At 35.1% G+C, this 14,906-nt stretch overlaps 3 protein-coding genes across 5 annotated transcripts; 2 read left to right on the top strand and 1 right to left on the bottom strand.

Moving 5' to 3' along the window:
* Nucleotides 1-985: 985 nt before the first annotated feature.
* LOC125472831 lies at nucleotides 986-5,966 on the bottom strand. 3 transcript variants are annotated; one of them, XM_048574744.1, is made up of 4 exons: nucleotides 5,528-5,950; nucleotides 5,395-5,436; nucleotides 4,919-4,960; nucleotides 986-1,375 (listed from the first exon to the last, which is right to left on the bottom strand). In XM_048574744.1, exons 1-4 carry the CDS (start codon nucleotides 5,760-5,762, stop codon nucleotides 1,326-1,328), a joined length of 369 nt encoding a protein of 122 aa, XP_048430701.1. In that variant the 5' UTR covers nucleotides 5,763-5,950; the 3' UTR covers nucleotides 986-1,325. The 3 variants fall into 3 exon arrangements, 1 of the variants encoding a protein (XP_048430701.1); XR_007254752.1 differs by having other exon boundaries at nucleotides 5,052-5,945; XR_007254751.1 differs by lacking the exon at nucleotides 986-1,375 and having other exon boundaries at nucleotides 4,631-4,960; nucleotides 5,052-5,966.
* A 274-nt stretch (nucleotides 5,967-6,240) lies between these two features.
* LOC125473884 (probable LRR receptor-like serine/threonine-protein kinase At3g47570) lies at nucleotides 6,241-7,265 on the top strand. Its single transcript, XM_048577293.1, has 2 exons — nucleotides 6,241-7,137; nucleotides 7,245-7,265. Exons 1-2 carry the CDS (start codon nucleotides 6,241-6,243, stop codon nucleotides 7,263-7,265), a joined length of 918 nt encoding a protein of 305 aa, XP_048433250.1.
* Nucleotides 7,266-7,414: 149 nt separating this feature from the next.
* On the top strand, nucleotides 7,415-8,970 carry LOC125471788 (probable LRR receptor-like serine/threonine-protein kinase At3g47570). Its single transcript, XM_048572547.1, has one exon. The coding sequence runs from the start codon at nucleotides 7,528-7,530 to the stop codon at nucleotides 8,941-8,943; it is 1,416 nt and encodes a 471-aa protein (XP_048428504.1). The 5' UTR covers nucleotides 7,415-7,527; the 3' UTR covers nucleotides 8,944-8,970.
* Nucleotides 8,971-14,906: the final 5,936 nt, after the last annotated feature.

Raw genomic sequence — 14,906 nt, 5'->3', positions numbered from 1 at the left:
AGCATTTATTAGATTGAAATACTGCACCCAGTCCCAAATCAAATAATTATATATAATTATATATATATATAATTATATATATATATATATATATATATATATATATCATAGGTATTAGGATGGGAAAGGCACCCAAGAGCACTATGGTATTGGCTTAGTGGGGTGTGAGTCAATGCGACCCATCGTCGCCGCTTTCTTCCACTTTGCTATGTTTTTCAAACCAGACCACAATTAACGGAGAAAAACATGAACATGAATTTATAATCCATTTCCACTACTTCTCATGGAAATTTCCGAGTTGATGATTGCTTTATTCCAAGTCCTCGGCCACCCCTCTTTTAATGACTCGTTTAGTGCTAGACTTAGATTACGTTGGTTAACTCATAAAGCTCAAGGTATATTAAAAGAAAAATCTTTTGTCACTTAGTAATATTGTTTTGTGATATTTCTCTTACAAGAGGTCTTAGGTTCGAATCTCCAGAGTGATGAGTTCGTAGCCAATTTATTCTCCATCCTTTAGACCATCTTCAGCTTTTGGATTAAACCTAAAATTCTTAACCCAGAAAATTTATGTTTTAGCCCACAAATAGTTTTTATGTTCTAACCCTTCTGGGTTAAATTTTTAACTTGAGATTATTAAAGAATCAATTTTAAAAAGAAATTATGTAAACTTTTTAAAGAAGGAATTTATGATAATTTTTTCCTTAAAGTAATTTTAAAAAAAAATTATGTAAACTATCATAATTTAATTTTATAAACATTTTAACCTAAAAATATTTAGATTCCAATTAATATTGAAAAATTACTAAACCGACACCATGAAACTCGTGGAACACTAAAAAAGAATATGAAACACATAAAAATAATTATTTTAGCCATCAGATTTAAATTTGGACCGTTAGATATTTTTTTTACCATTATATTTAATCATATTAGATCTTAACCGTTAAATTTAATGAAATTATAAATATGAAACTAAAAAAAATACATATATATGAAACCTAAAATTTGAGTTTTACTTCAAGGGTTGGAGTAGATCTTAGAGTGTGTGTGTGCGTGTATTTTTGTCAAATGATGAATTTTGTTATATTAGATATTAGATTAGCCACTAACGGAATTTGAACTCACGTCATGCAAGAGCTTAACACATTTCCACCATTGTGGTAAAGAGTCACTTGCTTAAAGTGTATATATATTGATGCTTTTGCTTCCTCTCCTTACTCTGCCCTCACACGTAAACCCCACCTCTCTGCATATTCTTTTGCTTCCCCTGCCCAATTAATAGTCCACAATCCACACACACCCTCCATTTCTAGCTTTTGCCTTCAAAGTCCTTTGGTCTTGCTTTTGCCTTCAAAGCCTTTTCGTCTCGTGACTGCACGGTGACTAAAGCGATTAGTCACAGAGTAGGCACCCAAAACGTCACTGTAGCGGCCAGAGGTTACGAAAACAAAAAGGTGACCACTGCTTGTTTTGTTTTTGTTTTAATTGTTTGATGTTTTTGTTTTGTATGTATGATTTGGAAGAACTTAAGAAGACAGGTTGAGTGCTCTTTCATGATATTGTTTGAACAATTTTCATGACGCCATTCAGCACGTAATCTGCCTCTCTTTCTCAAATATTAAGTTTCAACTTTATATGAATCCCTTTTTTTTTTTTTTTTTGTAAGTATTTGAGTAAAATATAATTCATTATTTATTAAAATAAGTCCAATCTCTTGATTTTAAAATTATTTTATTATCAATAATTGTCTCTTTAATGATAAAATTTACTATAAAAATTAAAATTATTTCTGTATATCTCTTTGATTATTTATTCTTACTTATTTATCTTTTTGTTATGCCTTCTTCTTCTTCTTCCTGCTCTAAACTCCATTTATAGATTTAATTTTTATAATCAACCTATATCACAGGTTAATTGTATTTATTCACTGTATGACATATTCTTTTTTATAATCAACCTGTATCACATATTATGTTTTGTACATTTTAGTTAAGTTTCAAATATCGCTTATAGGTATAATATACATTCATATATTCGTTACTTGACGTAGGTCGTATATTCTGTAGATCGCTTTATGTTATTATATTAGTTTTTGTTAGAAGATATTAAGTAGATTTGTTGGAATTAGAAGATGAATGAAATTAGAAGATTTTCAATTCTCTAATATTTTTAAAAAATGTAAAAAATAGTATAAAAGAAAAAAAAAAGGAAAAAATTTAATACTGGACTTCACTAATAGCCATGTTGATTTTTTTTTACCTAAATCTAAACCCCCCTACCAACATTAGTTGGAAATTTTGCAAATATTAGCACTATTAAATTAAAATTCATGCAGTTGTAACACCATATATGCAAATATATGGTTTATATAACTAGAAGGGCAAGAGATAAACATGTAGAAGCTCCAGAAGATGATGCCATAGTAAAAAACTCCCAACAAAACTCAGTGAACCTTTCCTCTCTTGCAGAAAATAATATGCTCGACTCATAATAGATTTAAGTCCAATAATGAGCTTAGTATCTGTGACAGTAGAGGCCACTATATATCTAACATAATCCTAGCCAAAACTAATGAGGAATCCCTGTCAAAATCCATATAGGAAACTGAATATGTTTCCTTGTCCAGTGGGAAATCAATTTCAATGTCATAATACAATGCTAATATAAGACTAGAATATCAACATTCACAAAGGGAATTAATTATGAATAAAATTTGATATAGAATTAAAGATATTGAGAAAAGAAAAAAGTGCAAGACCTTTGAGCTTGTTTCAAATTTCTTCACAAACATAAGAACAAAAAAAAAAATAAAAAAGAAAAAATTGAGTGCAGATAAAACCTTTTGAATTTCAATACAATTTTCTTTCATGATATTCATATTTTTCATACTTTCTGCATATCCCAAGAAAGCTTATAACTTCACTTCATTTTATTATAGTCTAAGCATGTTAAAAAAATTGGGAGGTGAAATGATTTCTTAACAAAAAAAGTTAGATATAAAAAGAAAAGGAATAGTGCAGGCATTGGTTCAAGAGAAGCTAATGTTACCTTGAATTGACGACAAATAGTGTTTATCCTGTCGTCAATCAAGGTAATATAAAAAGAAATAACACTTGTGCAATGGTCATAGATAACAAATAAAGGTAGACATAAAAAGAAAAGGAATAGTGCGTCAGACTTTTATGGACACAATATGTATCTCCTCTCAGAATTTTCAAGGGAAATGTGTTTTTTGTCTAGCATATTGATGAGTATAGTGGGTTGGGCCTTATAGCACAGGACTCAGGAGGTTTAACCACTTTCAAAACCACTTATACGATCTCTCGAATTATTCATTGTGCATCTTAATGTTATTTTAATATCTAACTTTTTAGGAATCTAAACTTATCATTTCACATGATATAATAAAAAAAGTATAAACACACCAATGAAGCAACTTTTTATTCCCAAAGGTCAATTTTATAGGTTTTGCTTGCTTTTAGCAACTCAACAACAAATAAAGAATCATTGTGAAATACAAAATATCCATTGCCAAAAACTCAGTAAAAAAACAAGGAATCAATAAACCATTAAGGAAAAACAACAAAGAAAGGCATTAGGTTACTATGGTCAAGCATTCCCATTTGCCTTGGAATGGGGGTACCACCTTAGACACATATCCAAAAGTAGTATAGTTATTTAAAACAATGACTCGGTCTTATCACTTGCAGCCATGTTTCCAATTGCTGCATTTCTTGTGTTTTTTTTTTTCTCTAATCCAACATAAATCACATACATAGTTCACAACAACAACAACAACAATAACAACAAAGTCATTTTTATTAAGTGAGGTCGGCTATATGAATTCTAGAACGTCATTCCACTCAGTTCTATGTCACGTCTTTTGTTAGATCCAAGTACTCTAAGTCTTTTCTTATAGTCTCTTCCAAAATCTTCCTAGGTCTTCCTCTACCCCTTCAGCCATAAACCTCTGTCCTGTAATCGCATCTTCTAACCAAAACATCAGTAGGGATTCGTTTCACATGTCCAAACCACCGTAACTGATTTTCTCTCATCTTTCCTTCAATTTCGACTACTCCTACTTTACCTCCGATATCCTCATTCCTAATCTAATCCTTTCTCGTGTGCCTACACATCCAACGAAGCATTCTCATCTCCACTACACCTATTTTATGCACGTGTTCATTCTTCACTGCCCAACATTCTGTGCCATAAAGCATTGCTGGCTTTATTGCCGTCCTATAAAAATTTCTCTTGAGCTTCAATGGCATACGACGGCTACACAACATGCCGGATGCATTCTTTCATTTCATCTATCTAGCTTGCATTCTATAATTAAGGTCTCCATCCAACTCTTCGTTCTTTTGCAAGATAGATCATAGGTAGCGAAGGCGGTAGCTCTTTGGTACTTTCTGATCTCCAATCCTCATCCCTAACTCATTTGAGCCTCCGTTTGCACTGAACTTGCACTCCATATACTTTGTTTTTAACCTACTTAAATGAAGACCTTTAGATTCCAAATCTAATACCGGTCTTAGAAAATCTTATTAATTTCTCAACCAACAACCTTTAGCTCCAAAGTAGTTCATTACTCTAATCTCAAAATTCCTCCACTCTTCTTTGTGAGTATAAAGACATTCTATTTTTGCCACATAAACAAAACAGGTATAATAATTTTTTTTTTTTTTTTCAAACTTGAATTTGGCTTATCACTTCAGAAATTTAATCTAAGAATTGTACAAAACATACAAAAAATTATTAAATTCGAGATAAAATCACACAGAAAAAAACCCAGAAATTTAACGAAACATTCTCCAAAACCCATAAAGTTAGAAGGAAAAAAAATCTACAAAATGATGAAAAATTTACTAGGACCCAATTATATTGATCACAAATTTGAAGTAGATCTTTATACCTGAGGTGCTGAGAAATCGTTTGAGACCAAGTCGACGCCAGCCTTCGCCGAAATCGTTGCAAAAACGTCAGAAAACTCATGAGTTTTAGGGATAAAATCACAACAAATGGTACATTCAAGGTATAAATCTGACCTGGGGAGTGAGATTGGGTATGGACTTCGGTTCGTGAGGTCGAAAGGATGAGAATGGTGGTTGTTTGTTTTTGCCACATAAACAAAACAGGTATAATAATTTTTTTTTTTTTTTTTTCAAACTTGAATTTGGCTTATCACTTCAGAAATTTAATCTAAGAATTGTACAAAACATACAAAAAATTATTAAATTCGAGATAAAATCACACAGAAAAAAACCCAGAAATTTAACGAAACATTCTCCAAAACCCATAAAGTTAGAAGGAAAAAAAAATCTACAAAATGATGAAAAATTTACTAGGACCCAATTATATTGATCACAAATTTGAAGTAGATCTTTATACCTGAGGTGCTGAGAAATCGTTTGAGACCAAGTCGACGCCAGCCTTCGCCGAAATCGTTGCAAAAACGTCAGAAAACTCATGAGTTTTAGGGATAAAATCACAAAAAATGGTACATTCAAGGTATAAATCTGACCTGGGGAGTGAGATTGGGTATGGACTTCGGTTCGTGAGGTCGAAAGGATGAGAATGGTGGTTGTTTGAGGTGTTTCTGGGTTCGTGGGTAGGGGTTCTGAATCGAGATGATGGTGGTTGTTTGAGGTGTTTCTGGGTTCGTGGGTAGGGGTTCTGAATCGAGGTGTCGAGAGAAAGAGAGAAAGAGAACGACGATCAGAGGCGTGGCAGAGGCAGAGGCAGAGGCGTAGTAACATAAACAGAGCTAGGGCCAAAATTTGAAAAACATTGCCCTTATGAACAGTATTTCAATTTTAGTTTAAATTAAATTTTTTCTTCCAAATCTAGTTAATAATCCAAATTTTCTTTAAACTTTTCCTTCTAAATGTTACTTGTGACTGACTTTTGTGTGGCCAAAAGATTAATTAAGAATTCATAAGGTTACCCCACCCCAACCATTTGAAAAATCTCCTCCATTCCTTGTAAGATGTACGGCAGGGTGGAGCTCTATTATTCTTGCTTGGTCCTTACAGTCTCCATCTCATTTTTTTGTAAACATGTTGAATCAAGCGTTTCTTCTATGCGATAGCATTTCTTTTCTTTTATGCATTTATGCAAATTCAACTTCGTTAATTAACTTGTTTTGCTCTCTGTCTTAGAACAACGATGGACCATTCATGTACCAACTGTAAGCTGGTTTTGTTCAAATTCCTGCATGCGTTCTTTCTTTTATGCATGACCACCTGCCTCGAATCTACAGCACTTCGTAGCCTTACTCTGCTTGGAAATGAATGTGATCGCTTGGCTCTGCTAGACTTCAAGAAAAGAATAACTGCAGATCCTTTGGATGTCATGAGCTCGTGGAATCATTCCATCCATTTCTGCAGCTGGGTTGGGGTTTCTTGCCACCGTTCCACCAAAAGAGTCTTGATGTTGAACCTGGAATCTCAAAAGTTGGTAGGCTCCATTCCTCCTTCCGTTGGAAATCTTACTTATCTTACTGGAATCAAATTGGGAGCCAACAACTTTCATGGGGAAATTCCTCCAGAAATGGGTCGTCTACAAAGCCTACAATATCTCAACCTTTCTTATAATTCCTTCCGTGGGGTAATTCCAACTAATTTGTCACAATGCACACAACTAAAAATGCTTGATCTACAAGACAATCGGATTAAGGGGTCCATCCCCAACCAACTCAGTTCATTGTTGAATTTAAAATGTCTGTTGCTTTATGGTAACAGTCTCATTGAAACCATCCCACCGTGGATAGGAAACTTTTCTTCTTTGCGCTTCCTTTATCTTGGGAGCAACAATTTGCAAGGAAGCATACCAAATGAGCTGGGGCATATAACAGGCTTGGTGGAATTCATAGTTGAGATGAATAATTTGTCTGGTATGGTCCCTTCTTCAATCTATAATGTTTCTTCCATACAAATTTTCAGTGTTGCTGTCAACCAGTTGCATGGAGAGCTACCACCAAATCTCGGCACTATGCTTCCTGATCTCGTAGAATTTTACTGCAATGAGAACAAATTCACAGGAAATATTCCTTTATCATTGTCAAATGCTTCTAGACTTCAGATTCTTGAATTTTCTGTAAATGGCCTATCTGGGACAGTCCCTGGTGAAAGTGTAGGAAGCTTGCAAAGCTTATTGAAGCTAACCATGGAAGTCAATCAATTAGGAAATAGAAAAGTTGGTGACTTGAGTTTTCTCAGTTTCTTGGCTAATTGCACTAGTTTGGAGGTTTTGGCACTTAGTGATAATAATTTTGGAGGAGGAATCCCAGGATCCATAGCCAACCTTTCGACCCAACTTAAGTATCTCACACTGGGGGAAAATTTTATACATGGAAGCCTCCCTAACGGCATTGGAAACCTTATAAACTTGACCGCTCTACACTTAGAAAATAACCATTTGGACGGTAGTGTCCCGCATGAAATTGGGAAGCTAGAGAAGTTAGAGAAACTGTCTTTGCGTAGTAACGAATTTTCTGGGTCAATCCCGTCTTCCCTTGGTAACATGACTTCATTGTTATACCTCCACATGGAGTTCAACAGGTTTGAGGGTAATATACCTCCAAGTCTTGGAAACTACCGAAACATTTTAGATCTTAACATTTCAAGCAACAACCTTACGGGCACCATACCTAAAACCCTTATGGAGCTTTCAACCCTTTCAATTTCTTTAGACCTGTCTGACAATTATTTGACTGGTTCGCTGCCCCTTCAAGTGGGTGATTTAGTGCATCTCACAGAGCTAAATGTATTAAGAAACAATTTATCAGGTGAAATCCCGAGCAACCTTGGCAGTTGTGCTAGTTTGGAGCGCTTGCATTTGCAAGGTAATAAGTTTGAAGGAACAATTCCTCAATCTCTTAAAGATTTAAAAGGCTTGGAAAGACTTGATATTTCAAGCAACAACTTGTCTGGGCAGATTCCTGAATTCATAGGCAAGCTTGGTGCTCTCAAGTATCTCAATTTTTCATACAATGATTTTGAGGGCGAGTTGCCTAAAAAAGGTATTTTTGCAAATGTCAGTGGTGTCTCTGTTGTTGGAAATCATAGGCTCTGTGGTGGCATCCCACAATTATATTTACCTTCATGCCACCCAAAAAAGCACCATTCATCTCGAGGACCACTTTCCCCAAAAGTAGTCATCCCTATAACATGTGCACTTGCAATCATAATTGCTCTATCAGGCCTCTTTGGTGCTTGTTCAATGTCGAAAAAGTCTAGAGATAGACTTGCAAGTTCACGTTCTTATAAGGATTGGAAATCAGGTGTCTCATACTCACAACTCGTTGAATCAACTAATGGGTTCTCTGTGGATAATCTAATTGGTTCGGGAAGTTTTAGTTCTGTTTATAAAGGGATAATTTCTAGTGTTGGAACGGTAGTTGCTATTAAGGTATTCAACCTTCAACAACAAGGAGCTTCCAAGAGTTTCATAGATGAATGCAAAGTTTTAAGGAGTATAAGGCACCGTAATCTTCTCAAGATCATAACTGCATGCTCAAGCATTGATAATCAGGGCCAGGACTTCAAAAGTCTAGTTTTTGAGTTCATGGAAAATGGAAGTCTAGACTCAATGTTGTATCCAAGATATGAGGAGGAATCTCTAAGTAAAAAATTGAGTTTTATGCAAAGATTGAACATTGCCATAGATGTTGCTTCTGCGTTAGATTATCTCCACCACCATTGTGAAACGGCCATTGTTCATTGTGATCTAAAGCCGAGCAACATACTTCTTGATGAAGATATGGTAGCCCATGTTGGAGATTTTGGTTTAGCAAGGTTCTTATTCGAAACATCAAATAATCCCTCATTCAGTCAAACAATGTCATCTCAGCTAAAGGGTTCTGTAGGCTACATTCCTCCTGGTACGAGTTTCTGTCATTCTAACTTCCTTTTTATGTTCTTAGTAAATTATTACTAAAAACCAACTAATTAATCTCTAGTTATGAAAAATACATTACTGGTTCTTTTTTTTTTCTTTGTAAATAAGTAACTTATAAATCCAAAGAAGATATTGTTCTAATAGTCCATTGCATTTGACATATTGTATGTATGTCCTAGTAGAGTATGGCACAGGAGGCCAAGTTTCCATACTTGGAGATGTTTACAGCTATGGGATACTATTGCTGGAAATGTTTATAGGAAAAAGGCCTACTGATGACATGTTCAAAGGCAGTCTAAGCATTTGCCAATTCGTAGCCATGGCTTTGCCTGGCCATGTCATGGACATTGTTGACCATTCAATTATCCTCGACCTTGAAACAAATGGTGATGTCAACGATGACATAGTGCGAGAACGAACTCCATCTAGACGTAACAATTGTGGGCCGGTGAAAGCAAAGAAATTAAAGGAATGCTTGGTTTCAATGATGCATATAGGACTCTCTTGCTGTGCAATGTCACCGAGGGAGCGAATACTGATGGACACAGTTGTTAGAAAAATGAGCGCAATCAGAGACTCGTACCTCAAAGTTTAAGAAGACTTGTGAAGGACAAAGCATGCTGCTCAAAGGAGAAAGGACATGTTCACTCATCAATAATATTTTCCACTCTCTACTCACCAAAATTTTCTTTCTATTTTTGCTTTCTTTCTCTTGCTATCGCTTTGAATTTTGTCTCGTAGATGTTTGTGGTGTGTTTACTTATATGACTTGAAGCTTTCGGATTTTAATTTGTGTGGTGCTTTTCAGAATTTTAATGATAAGCGGTTTTTGTTGGATAATTTTTATTTTTTATTTTTATGTTCTTTGTTGAATGGCTAACTTCTGCATAAAGTAGAAATTGCAAATGGTCTTAGTAGTGTGAGAGAGAAGGTGGATAGTAACAACATTGCTAGTTCCATTTTTCTTTATCTCGGTATTTGTTGTTATTGTGATCTAAAATTGTTATTTTGCCATATTCATAAGTGAAAACATAAAACAAATTTTCCCTTGTAAAAGAGAAGCAGAAAGTTGAGTGATGGTGTGAGCTAAACGTTAAGTTTTAGTGCAAAGGGTTTGGATTGAAAGGGACGCATAAGTTAGGAGCATTTTTCCGGTTATAGTTGAAATCCTAGGATCAATTATCCACTCCATAAAATCGCTTGTATAAAACAAAACAAAACATTAAATTTGATATGAAAATTGCTAACATTTCTTACAATATGTTTTATTAGAAAAGAACGAAATTGTAACATCCCACATCGTCCAGGGGAGTGGATCCTGTAAGCCTTATATGTATATTCCCATCTCCATCTAGCACAAGGCCTTTTGGGAGCTCACTAGCTTCGAGTTCCGTAGGAACTCCGAAGTTAAGCGAGTTCGGTCTAGAGCATTCCCATGATGGGTGATCCACTGGGAAGTTCTCGTGTGAGTTTCTAAAAAAAAAAAAAAAAAACCTGTCAACAATAATTCTGAAATTTTTTAGCATTGTCACTTAACTTCACTTTTTTAGCATTGTCACTTAACTTCACAGTTTATAAATATGCGCATAATATCTTTATTGTATATGTACGTATGTATTATATTAAGTTTTGTTTTCCGTACACGTATTAATGATTTTTTAATTGTAAGCTTTTTTTAAAACTCCAACGTATGATACATATTTTTCACGTTTAAAACATGTTATTTTCACACCTTTTTTTAATAAATGTATATAAATTCATGCATTTTACCCATATTATTGATTAAATAATATTACAATTTTAAAAAAATTCCCAAAATTTCCAAGTATAATTTTAGTAAGGTTATACACGTTTTCACATTGTATACCTTTTACTAACTAAGCTTAACTTTTGACCTTCTTTCTATTTTTACAACCTTCATTTTAGTTTTTGAGTCGTATCAAAACGTGCCAATTTACCCTCCTACCATAAAAATAATTTTTTTTTTAAGACTAATGAAGAAAGCCTCACAAACTTATTTTATCCAAAAATATCTAATGAACTTTTTTTTTAATCATAAGGACAATTACAAATTTTATGAAGAAATAGTTGTCGATGATACTAAACTTTAACTTATTTACGATACATCTACTGCACCCAAACTAAACTCATGTATGATACTATCACCACTGCTCTCATGTTTTTGTCATTTTTATTTATAGTAATTCATTATGTGTTTTTTTATAAAATTATATAAAGCCATTTTGATAAAAATGAAGTTATGAACATAAACACTTCTTAATTTTCACAAAACTTGTTAAATCTTGTCCGTTGATTTATAGATTTGGCTGTCAAAATTAAAAAGAGTAAAAAGTCAGGCTAGGCGAAAATCATCTACTCAATATTAAATAAGAAAAAAAATTAAAGAAATTGAAATTGTTGTATGAATTTTTAATTGAAACTTAAAAGAAAACAAAACATTAGCCCTATTCGATTCTCTCCGTCAGCCGAGCCCTACTTCCCCAGTCGCACCAGTCCCCCCATTTGTGCTTTCATCTCTCATACAGTAGCAGCCCTTGATCTGATTTCTCTCCAACTATCTTCCGTAAGCATTGGTCCTTTAGCTACTCGTTCTTCCTATCTAGCTTTCGCGTATGTAGAAACTGCTGCTTACTTTTGAATTTTTTCCATCTGAAATTCAAGTTTATAGCGGAAGTGACTAGTTTTATTATGCATTCGATTACCTGTTTTAGGGTTCCTTTTCTGTTCAATTCATGAATCGTTTCATCCATTTACACAGCCTTTTTAAATCCCAAAATTTGTTTTCTGTGATGGGAATCAGGCAATATCGTTAGCGCCCAGAAGTTGAAAGAGTAATTAGAAATTAAAAAAGGAATAAAAAAGTTGGATTTTTGTGGGTTTTTCTGTTTTTGTACTTATGGGTCAATGAACTGTTTTCATTGAAGATGAAATTGCACATTTTATTGAATTTGCATTCTTTGTTAGTTCGTACTCTTGATGAATTCTTGTAACAAAAGCAAACCACTTTTATTATTTTTGTGCGTAGTTGTAAATGAGTTTGCAAATGCTCGTAGCTGATCGGTTTGGCGTAAATTTCATGATTTGTGAATATAAATACCCTGCAATTTGGCATGAAAGTGTTGAAATTATGCAGATTTGCATATTGAGTTAGTCATGAAATTTTTGAATTTGTAGTAGTGTTATCAGTTGATGCAGGAGCATCCAAGGGGCTCTCGAAAGCTAATTGAGTTTCATGATTTGGGAAGTGCCAAAACGGATCTGTTCTATGAATGGAATAAGTATGGTTTCAAGAAAAGATGATTTTAGTAGGTCAAGTTTCGTTTGGCTTCCGGAAATCATTTTGTTGTGTTCATCATTGAGGCTTAGGCTATATTACAATCAGGTGTTTTTCTGAGGAAGCTTTGTTGAATTGTAATCTTGTCTTGGCCCAAGACAATTGATTCGGCCCATACACAAAGAAAGATCTATGCACATGCTAGAGAGTTCTAACAAAGTTCAAGTTGGTGGAAGAGTTTAGAAGAATGGTGAGGATTCCACTAACATGCAAGATTAGTGTAGATAATTCTAGCTTAGGAAGGTAGTGGAATGATCTAGATATCTCTAGAATGATGTTTCCATGCTTCTCCAAGGCTCCATCCATGCCTATAAAAGGAGAAGGCATCCACACCATTTGTATCAATTAAGAAGAAAGTAACAATCAAGAGAGCAAGAAGTGAGAAAAAGAGTGAAGAAGTGTGAGAGTGTTTGAGTGTTTCCTCTTGTACTAAGTTTGTGTGAGAATAAAAAATTTGTGTAACACTTTGAGTGTTCTTTTTTTCTCTTGCCTATCAAATTCCGCTACATTACATTCTCCTTTGTAAGATAAACATCTCCAAAGTAGTCAAACATTTTTAAACCCCAACAAAGTGGTATCTGAGCTATGGCTAACAACGCTATGGCAGCCTTTTAAGTTCCAGTGCTCGACAACAACAACTTCGATAATTGGAGTATCAAAATGAAGGCCTTTTTGGGTGCACACGATGTCTGGGAAGTCGTGGAGAAAGGCTACATTGAGCCAGAAGATGAAGCTACTCTGTCTCAACCCTAGAATGAGAGTTTGAAAGATTCAAGAAAGACAAGAAGGCTTTCTACCTCATCTACCAAGCATTAGATGACAATGGCTTTGAGAAGGTCTTGAGTGCAACCTCTGCCAAGCTTCAAACCTCTTACAAAGAAGCCGAACAAGTGGAAAAGGTTCGTCTTCAAGTATTAAGAGGTGAGTTTGAATCTCTACAAATGAAAGGGTCTGAATCAATCTCTGATTATTTCTCAAGAGTCTTAGCCGTTTCCAATCAATTAAAAAGAAATGGAGAAAAGTTAGAAGATGTTAGAATTATGGAGAAGATACTACGCTCGTTGGACCCCAAGTTCGAGCACATTGTCATGACGATTGAAGAAACTAAAAACTTGGAAGAAATTAGTATAGAGCAATTAATGGGTTCGCTACAAGCATATGAAGAGAAACATAAAAAGAGGCAAGGGAAGGATGAGCAGCTCCTTAAGACACATGTTCAGCCAAAGAAGAAAGAAGAAAGCTTCGACAACGAGAGAAGCCAATACGAAAGAAGTCGTGGCCGAGGTTGCGGACATGGACATGGACGTGGACATGGTTAGAACTTCAACAACCATAGCAACTACGAAAGAGGAGGAAGCTTAACAAAAGGTTGTGGAAGAGGATGCTTAAACTTGAGGTATGAAAAATCTCAAGTTCAATGCTACAATTGTCAAAAGTTTGGGCATTATGCTTTGGAATGTAGAGCTCCAAACAGCAGACTTGATGAGAAAGTCAATTATGTGGAAGAGAAAGAAGAGAATGGCGTTGTGCTACTAGCATGCAAGAACAATGATGAAAACCAAGACTATACATGGTACCTTGACACCGGCGCCAGCAACCACATGTGCGGAAGAAGAAGCATCTTCGTAGAGCTCAATGAATCAGTGAGTGGCAACGTTTCTTTTGGAGACGAATCCAAAATACCTGTAAAAGGAAAATGTAACATCCTTATTCCCCTAAAAAATGGCGGTCACCAATCAATTTCAAATGTCTATTACGTGCCCAATATGAAAAGCAACATTTTGAGTTTGGGTTAACTCTTAGAAAAAGGTTATGATTTTCATACGAAAAATTATAGCCTTTTTCTTAAAGATGACAAAGGAAGATTAATTGCCAAGGCGAAAATGTCAAAGAATAGGTTGTTTCCCATGAACATTCAAAACGATGTTGCAAAGTGTCTCAAGATATGTTACAACGACATATCTTGGCTTTGGCATCTTCGTTTTGGGCATCTTAACTTTGGGGGACTGGAGTTATTATACAAGAAGGAGATGGTGAGAGGCTTACCGTGCATCAGCCACCTTGATCAAGTTTGTGAAGGATGTTTACTTGGGAAACAGTTCAAGAAAAGCTTTCCAAAAGAGTCGACCACAAGGGCCCAGAAGCCACTCGAGCTCATTCACACCGATGTGTGTGGTCCAATAAAACCAAGCTCTTTGGGTAAAAATAATTATTTCCTTTTCTTCATTGATGATTTTTCAAGGAAAACCTAGGTGTATTTCTTGAAGCAGAAATTAGAGGTATTTAGAGCATTCAAGAAGTTCAAAACCGTCGTAGAAAAAGAGAGTGGTTGCAAGATCAAAGCCATGAGATCTGATCGATGATGAGAATTCACTTCGAAGGAATTCCAAGAGTTTTGTGAAGCAAATGGAATTCGTCGACCTTTGACAGTTCCAAGATCCCTTCAACAAAATGGTGTGGCGGAAAGAAAAAATCGAACCATCCTCGACATGGCTTGAAGCATGCTCAAAAGCAAGAAATTGCCTAAGGAATTGTGGGCAGAAGTTGTAGCATGTGCTGTCTACCTATCCAATTGGTCTCCAACAAGAAGCGTGTGGGGAAAAACTCCTCAAGAAGCATGGAGTGGAAAAAAACCAGGTATCTCTTA

Source organism: the organism of the source record quoted next, unplaced genomic scaffold (assembly GCF_019419815.1).
Source record: "Pyrus x bretschneideri cultivar Hongxiangsu unplaced genomic scaffold, Pyrus_bretschneideri_v1 Contig11, whole genome shotgun sequence".
Classification (NCBI taxonomy): domain Eukaryota; kingdom Viridiplantae; phylum Streptophyta; class Magnoliopsida; order Rosales; family Rosaceae; genus Pyrus; species Pyrus x bretschneideri.
The sequence above is the reverse complement of the archived record's forward strand: the minus strand, read 5'-3'. Positions and strand labels throughout refer to the sequence as shown.

Bases quoted from the DNA above. Each gene is read 5' to 3' on its own strand.
- LOC125473884 (XM_048577293.1), top strand. From the start codon at position 6,241: ATGACCACCTGCCTCGAATCTACAGCACTTCGTAGCCTTACTCTGCTT. The intron at 7,138-7,244 runs GTAGGAAGCTTG...TAATTGCACTAG, and splicing joins GGACAGTCCCTGGTGAAAGT to TTTGGAGGTTTTGGCACTTA.
- LOC125471788 (XM_048572547.1), top strand. From the start codon at position 7,528: ATGACTTCATTGTTATACCTCCACATGGAGTTCAACAGGTTTGAGGGT.
- LOC125472831 (XM_048574744.1), bottom strand. From the start codon at position 5,762: ATGTTACTACGCCTCTGCCTCTGCCTCTGCCACGCCTCTGATCGTCGT. The intron at 5,437-5,527 runs GTCAGATTTATA...ATTTCGGCGAAG, and splicing joins TACCCAATCTCACTCCCCAG to GCTGGCGTCGACTTGGTCTC. The intron at 4,961-5,394 runs GTATAAAGATCT...ATTTCGGCGAAG, and splicing joins ACGATTTCTCAGCACCTCAG to GCTGGCGTCGACTTGGTCTC.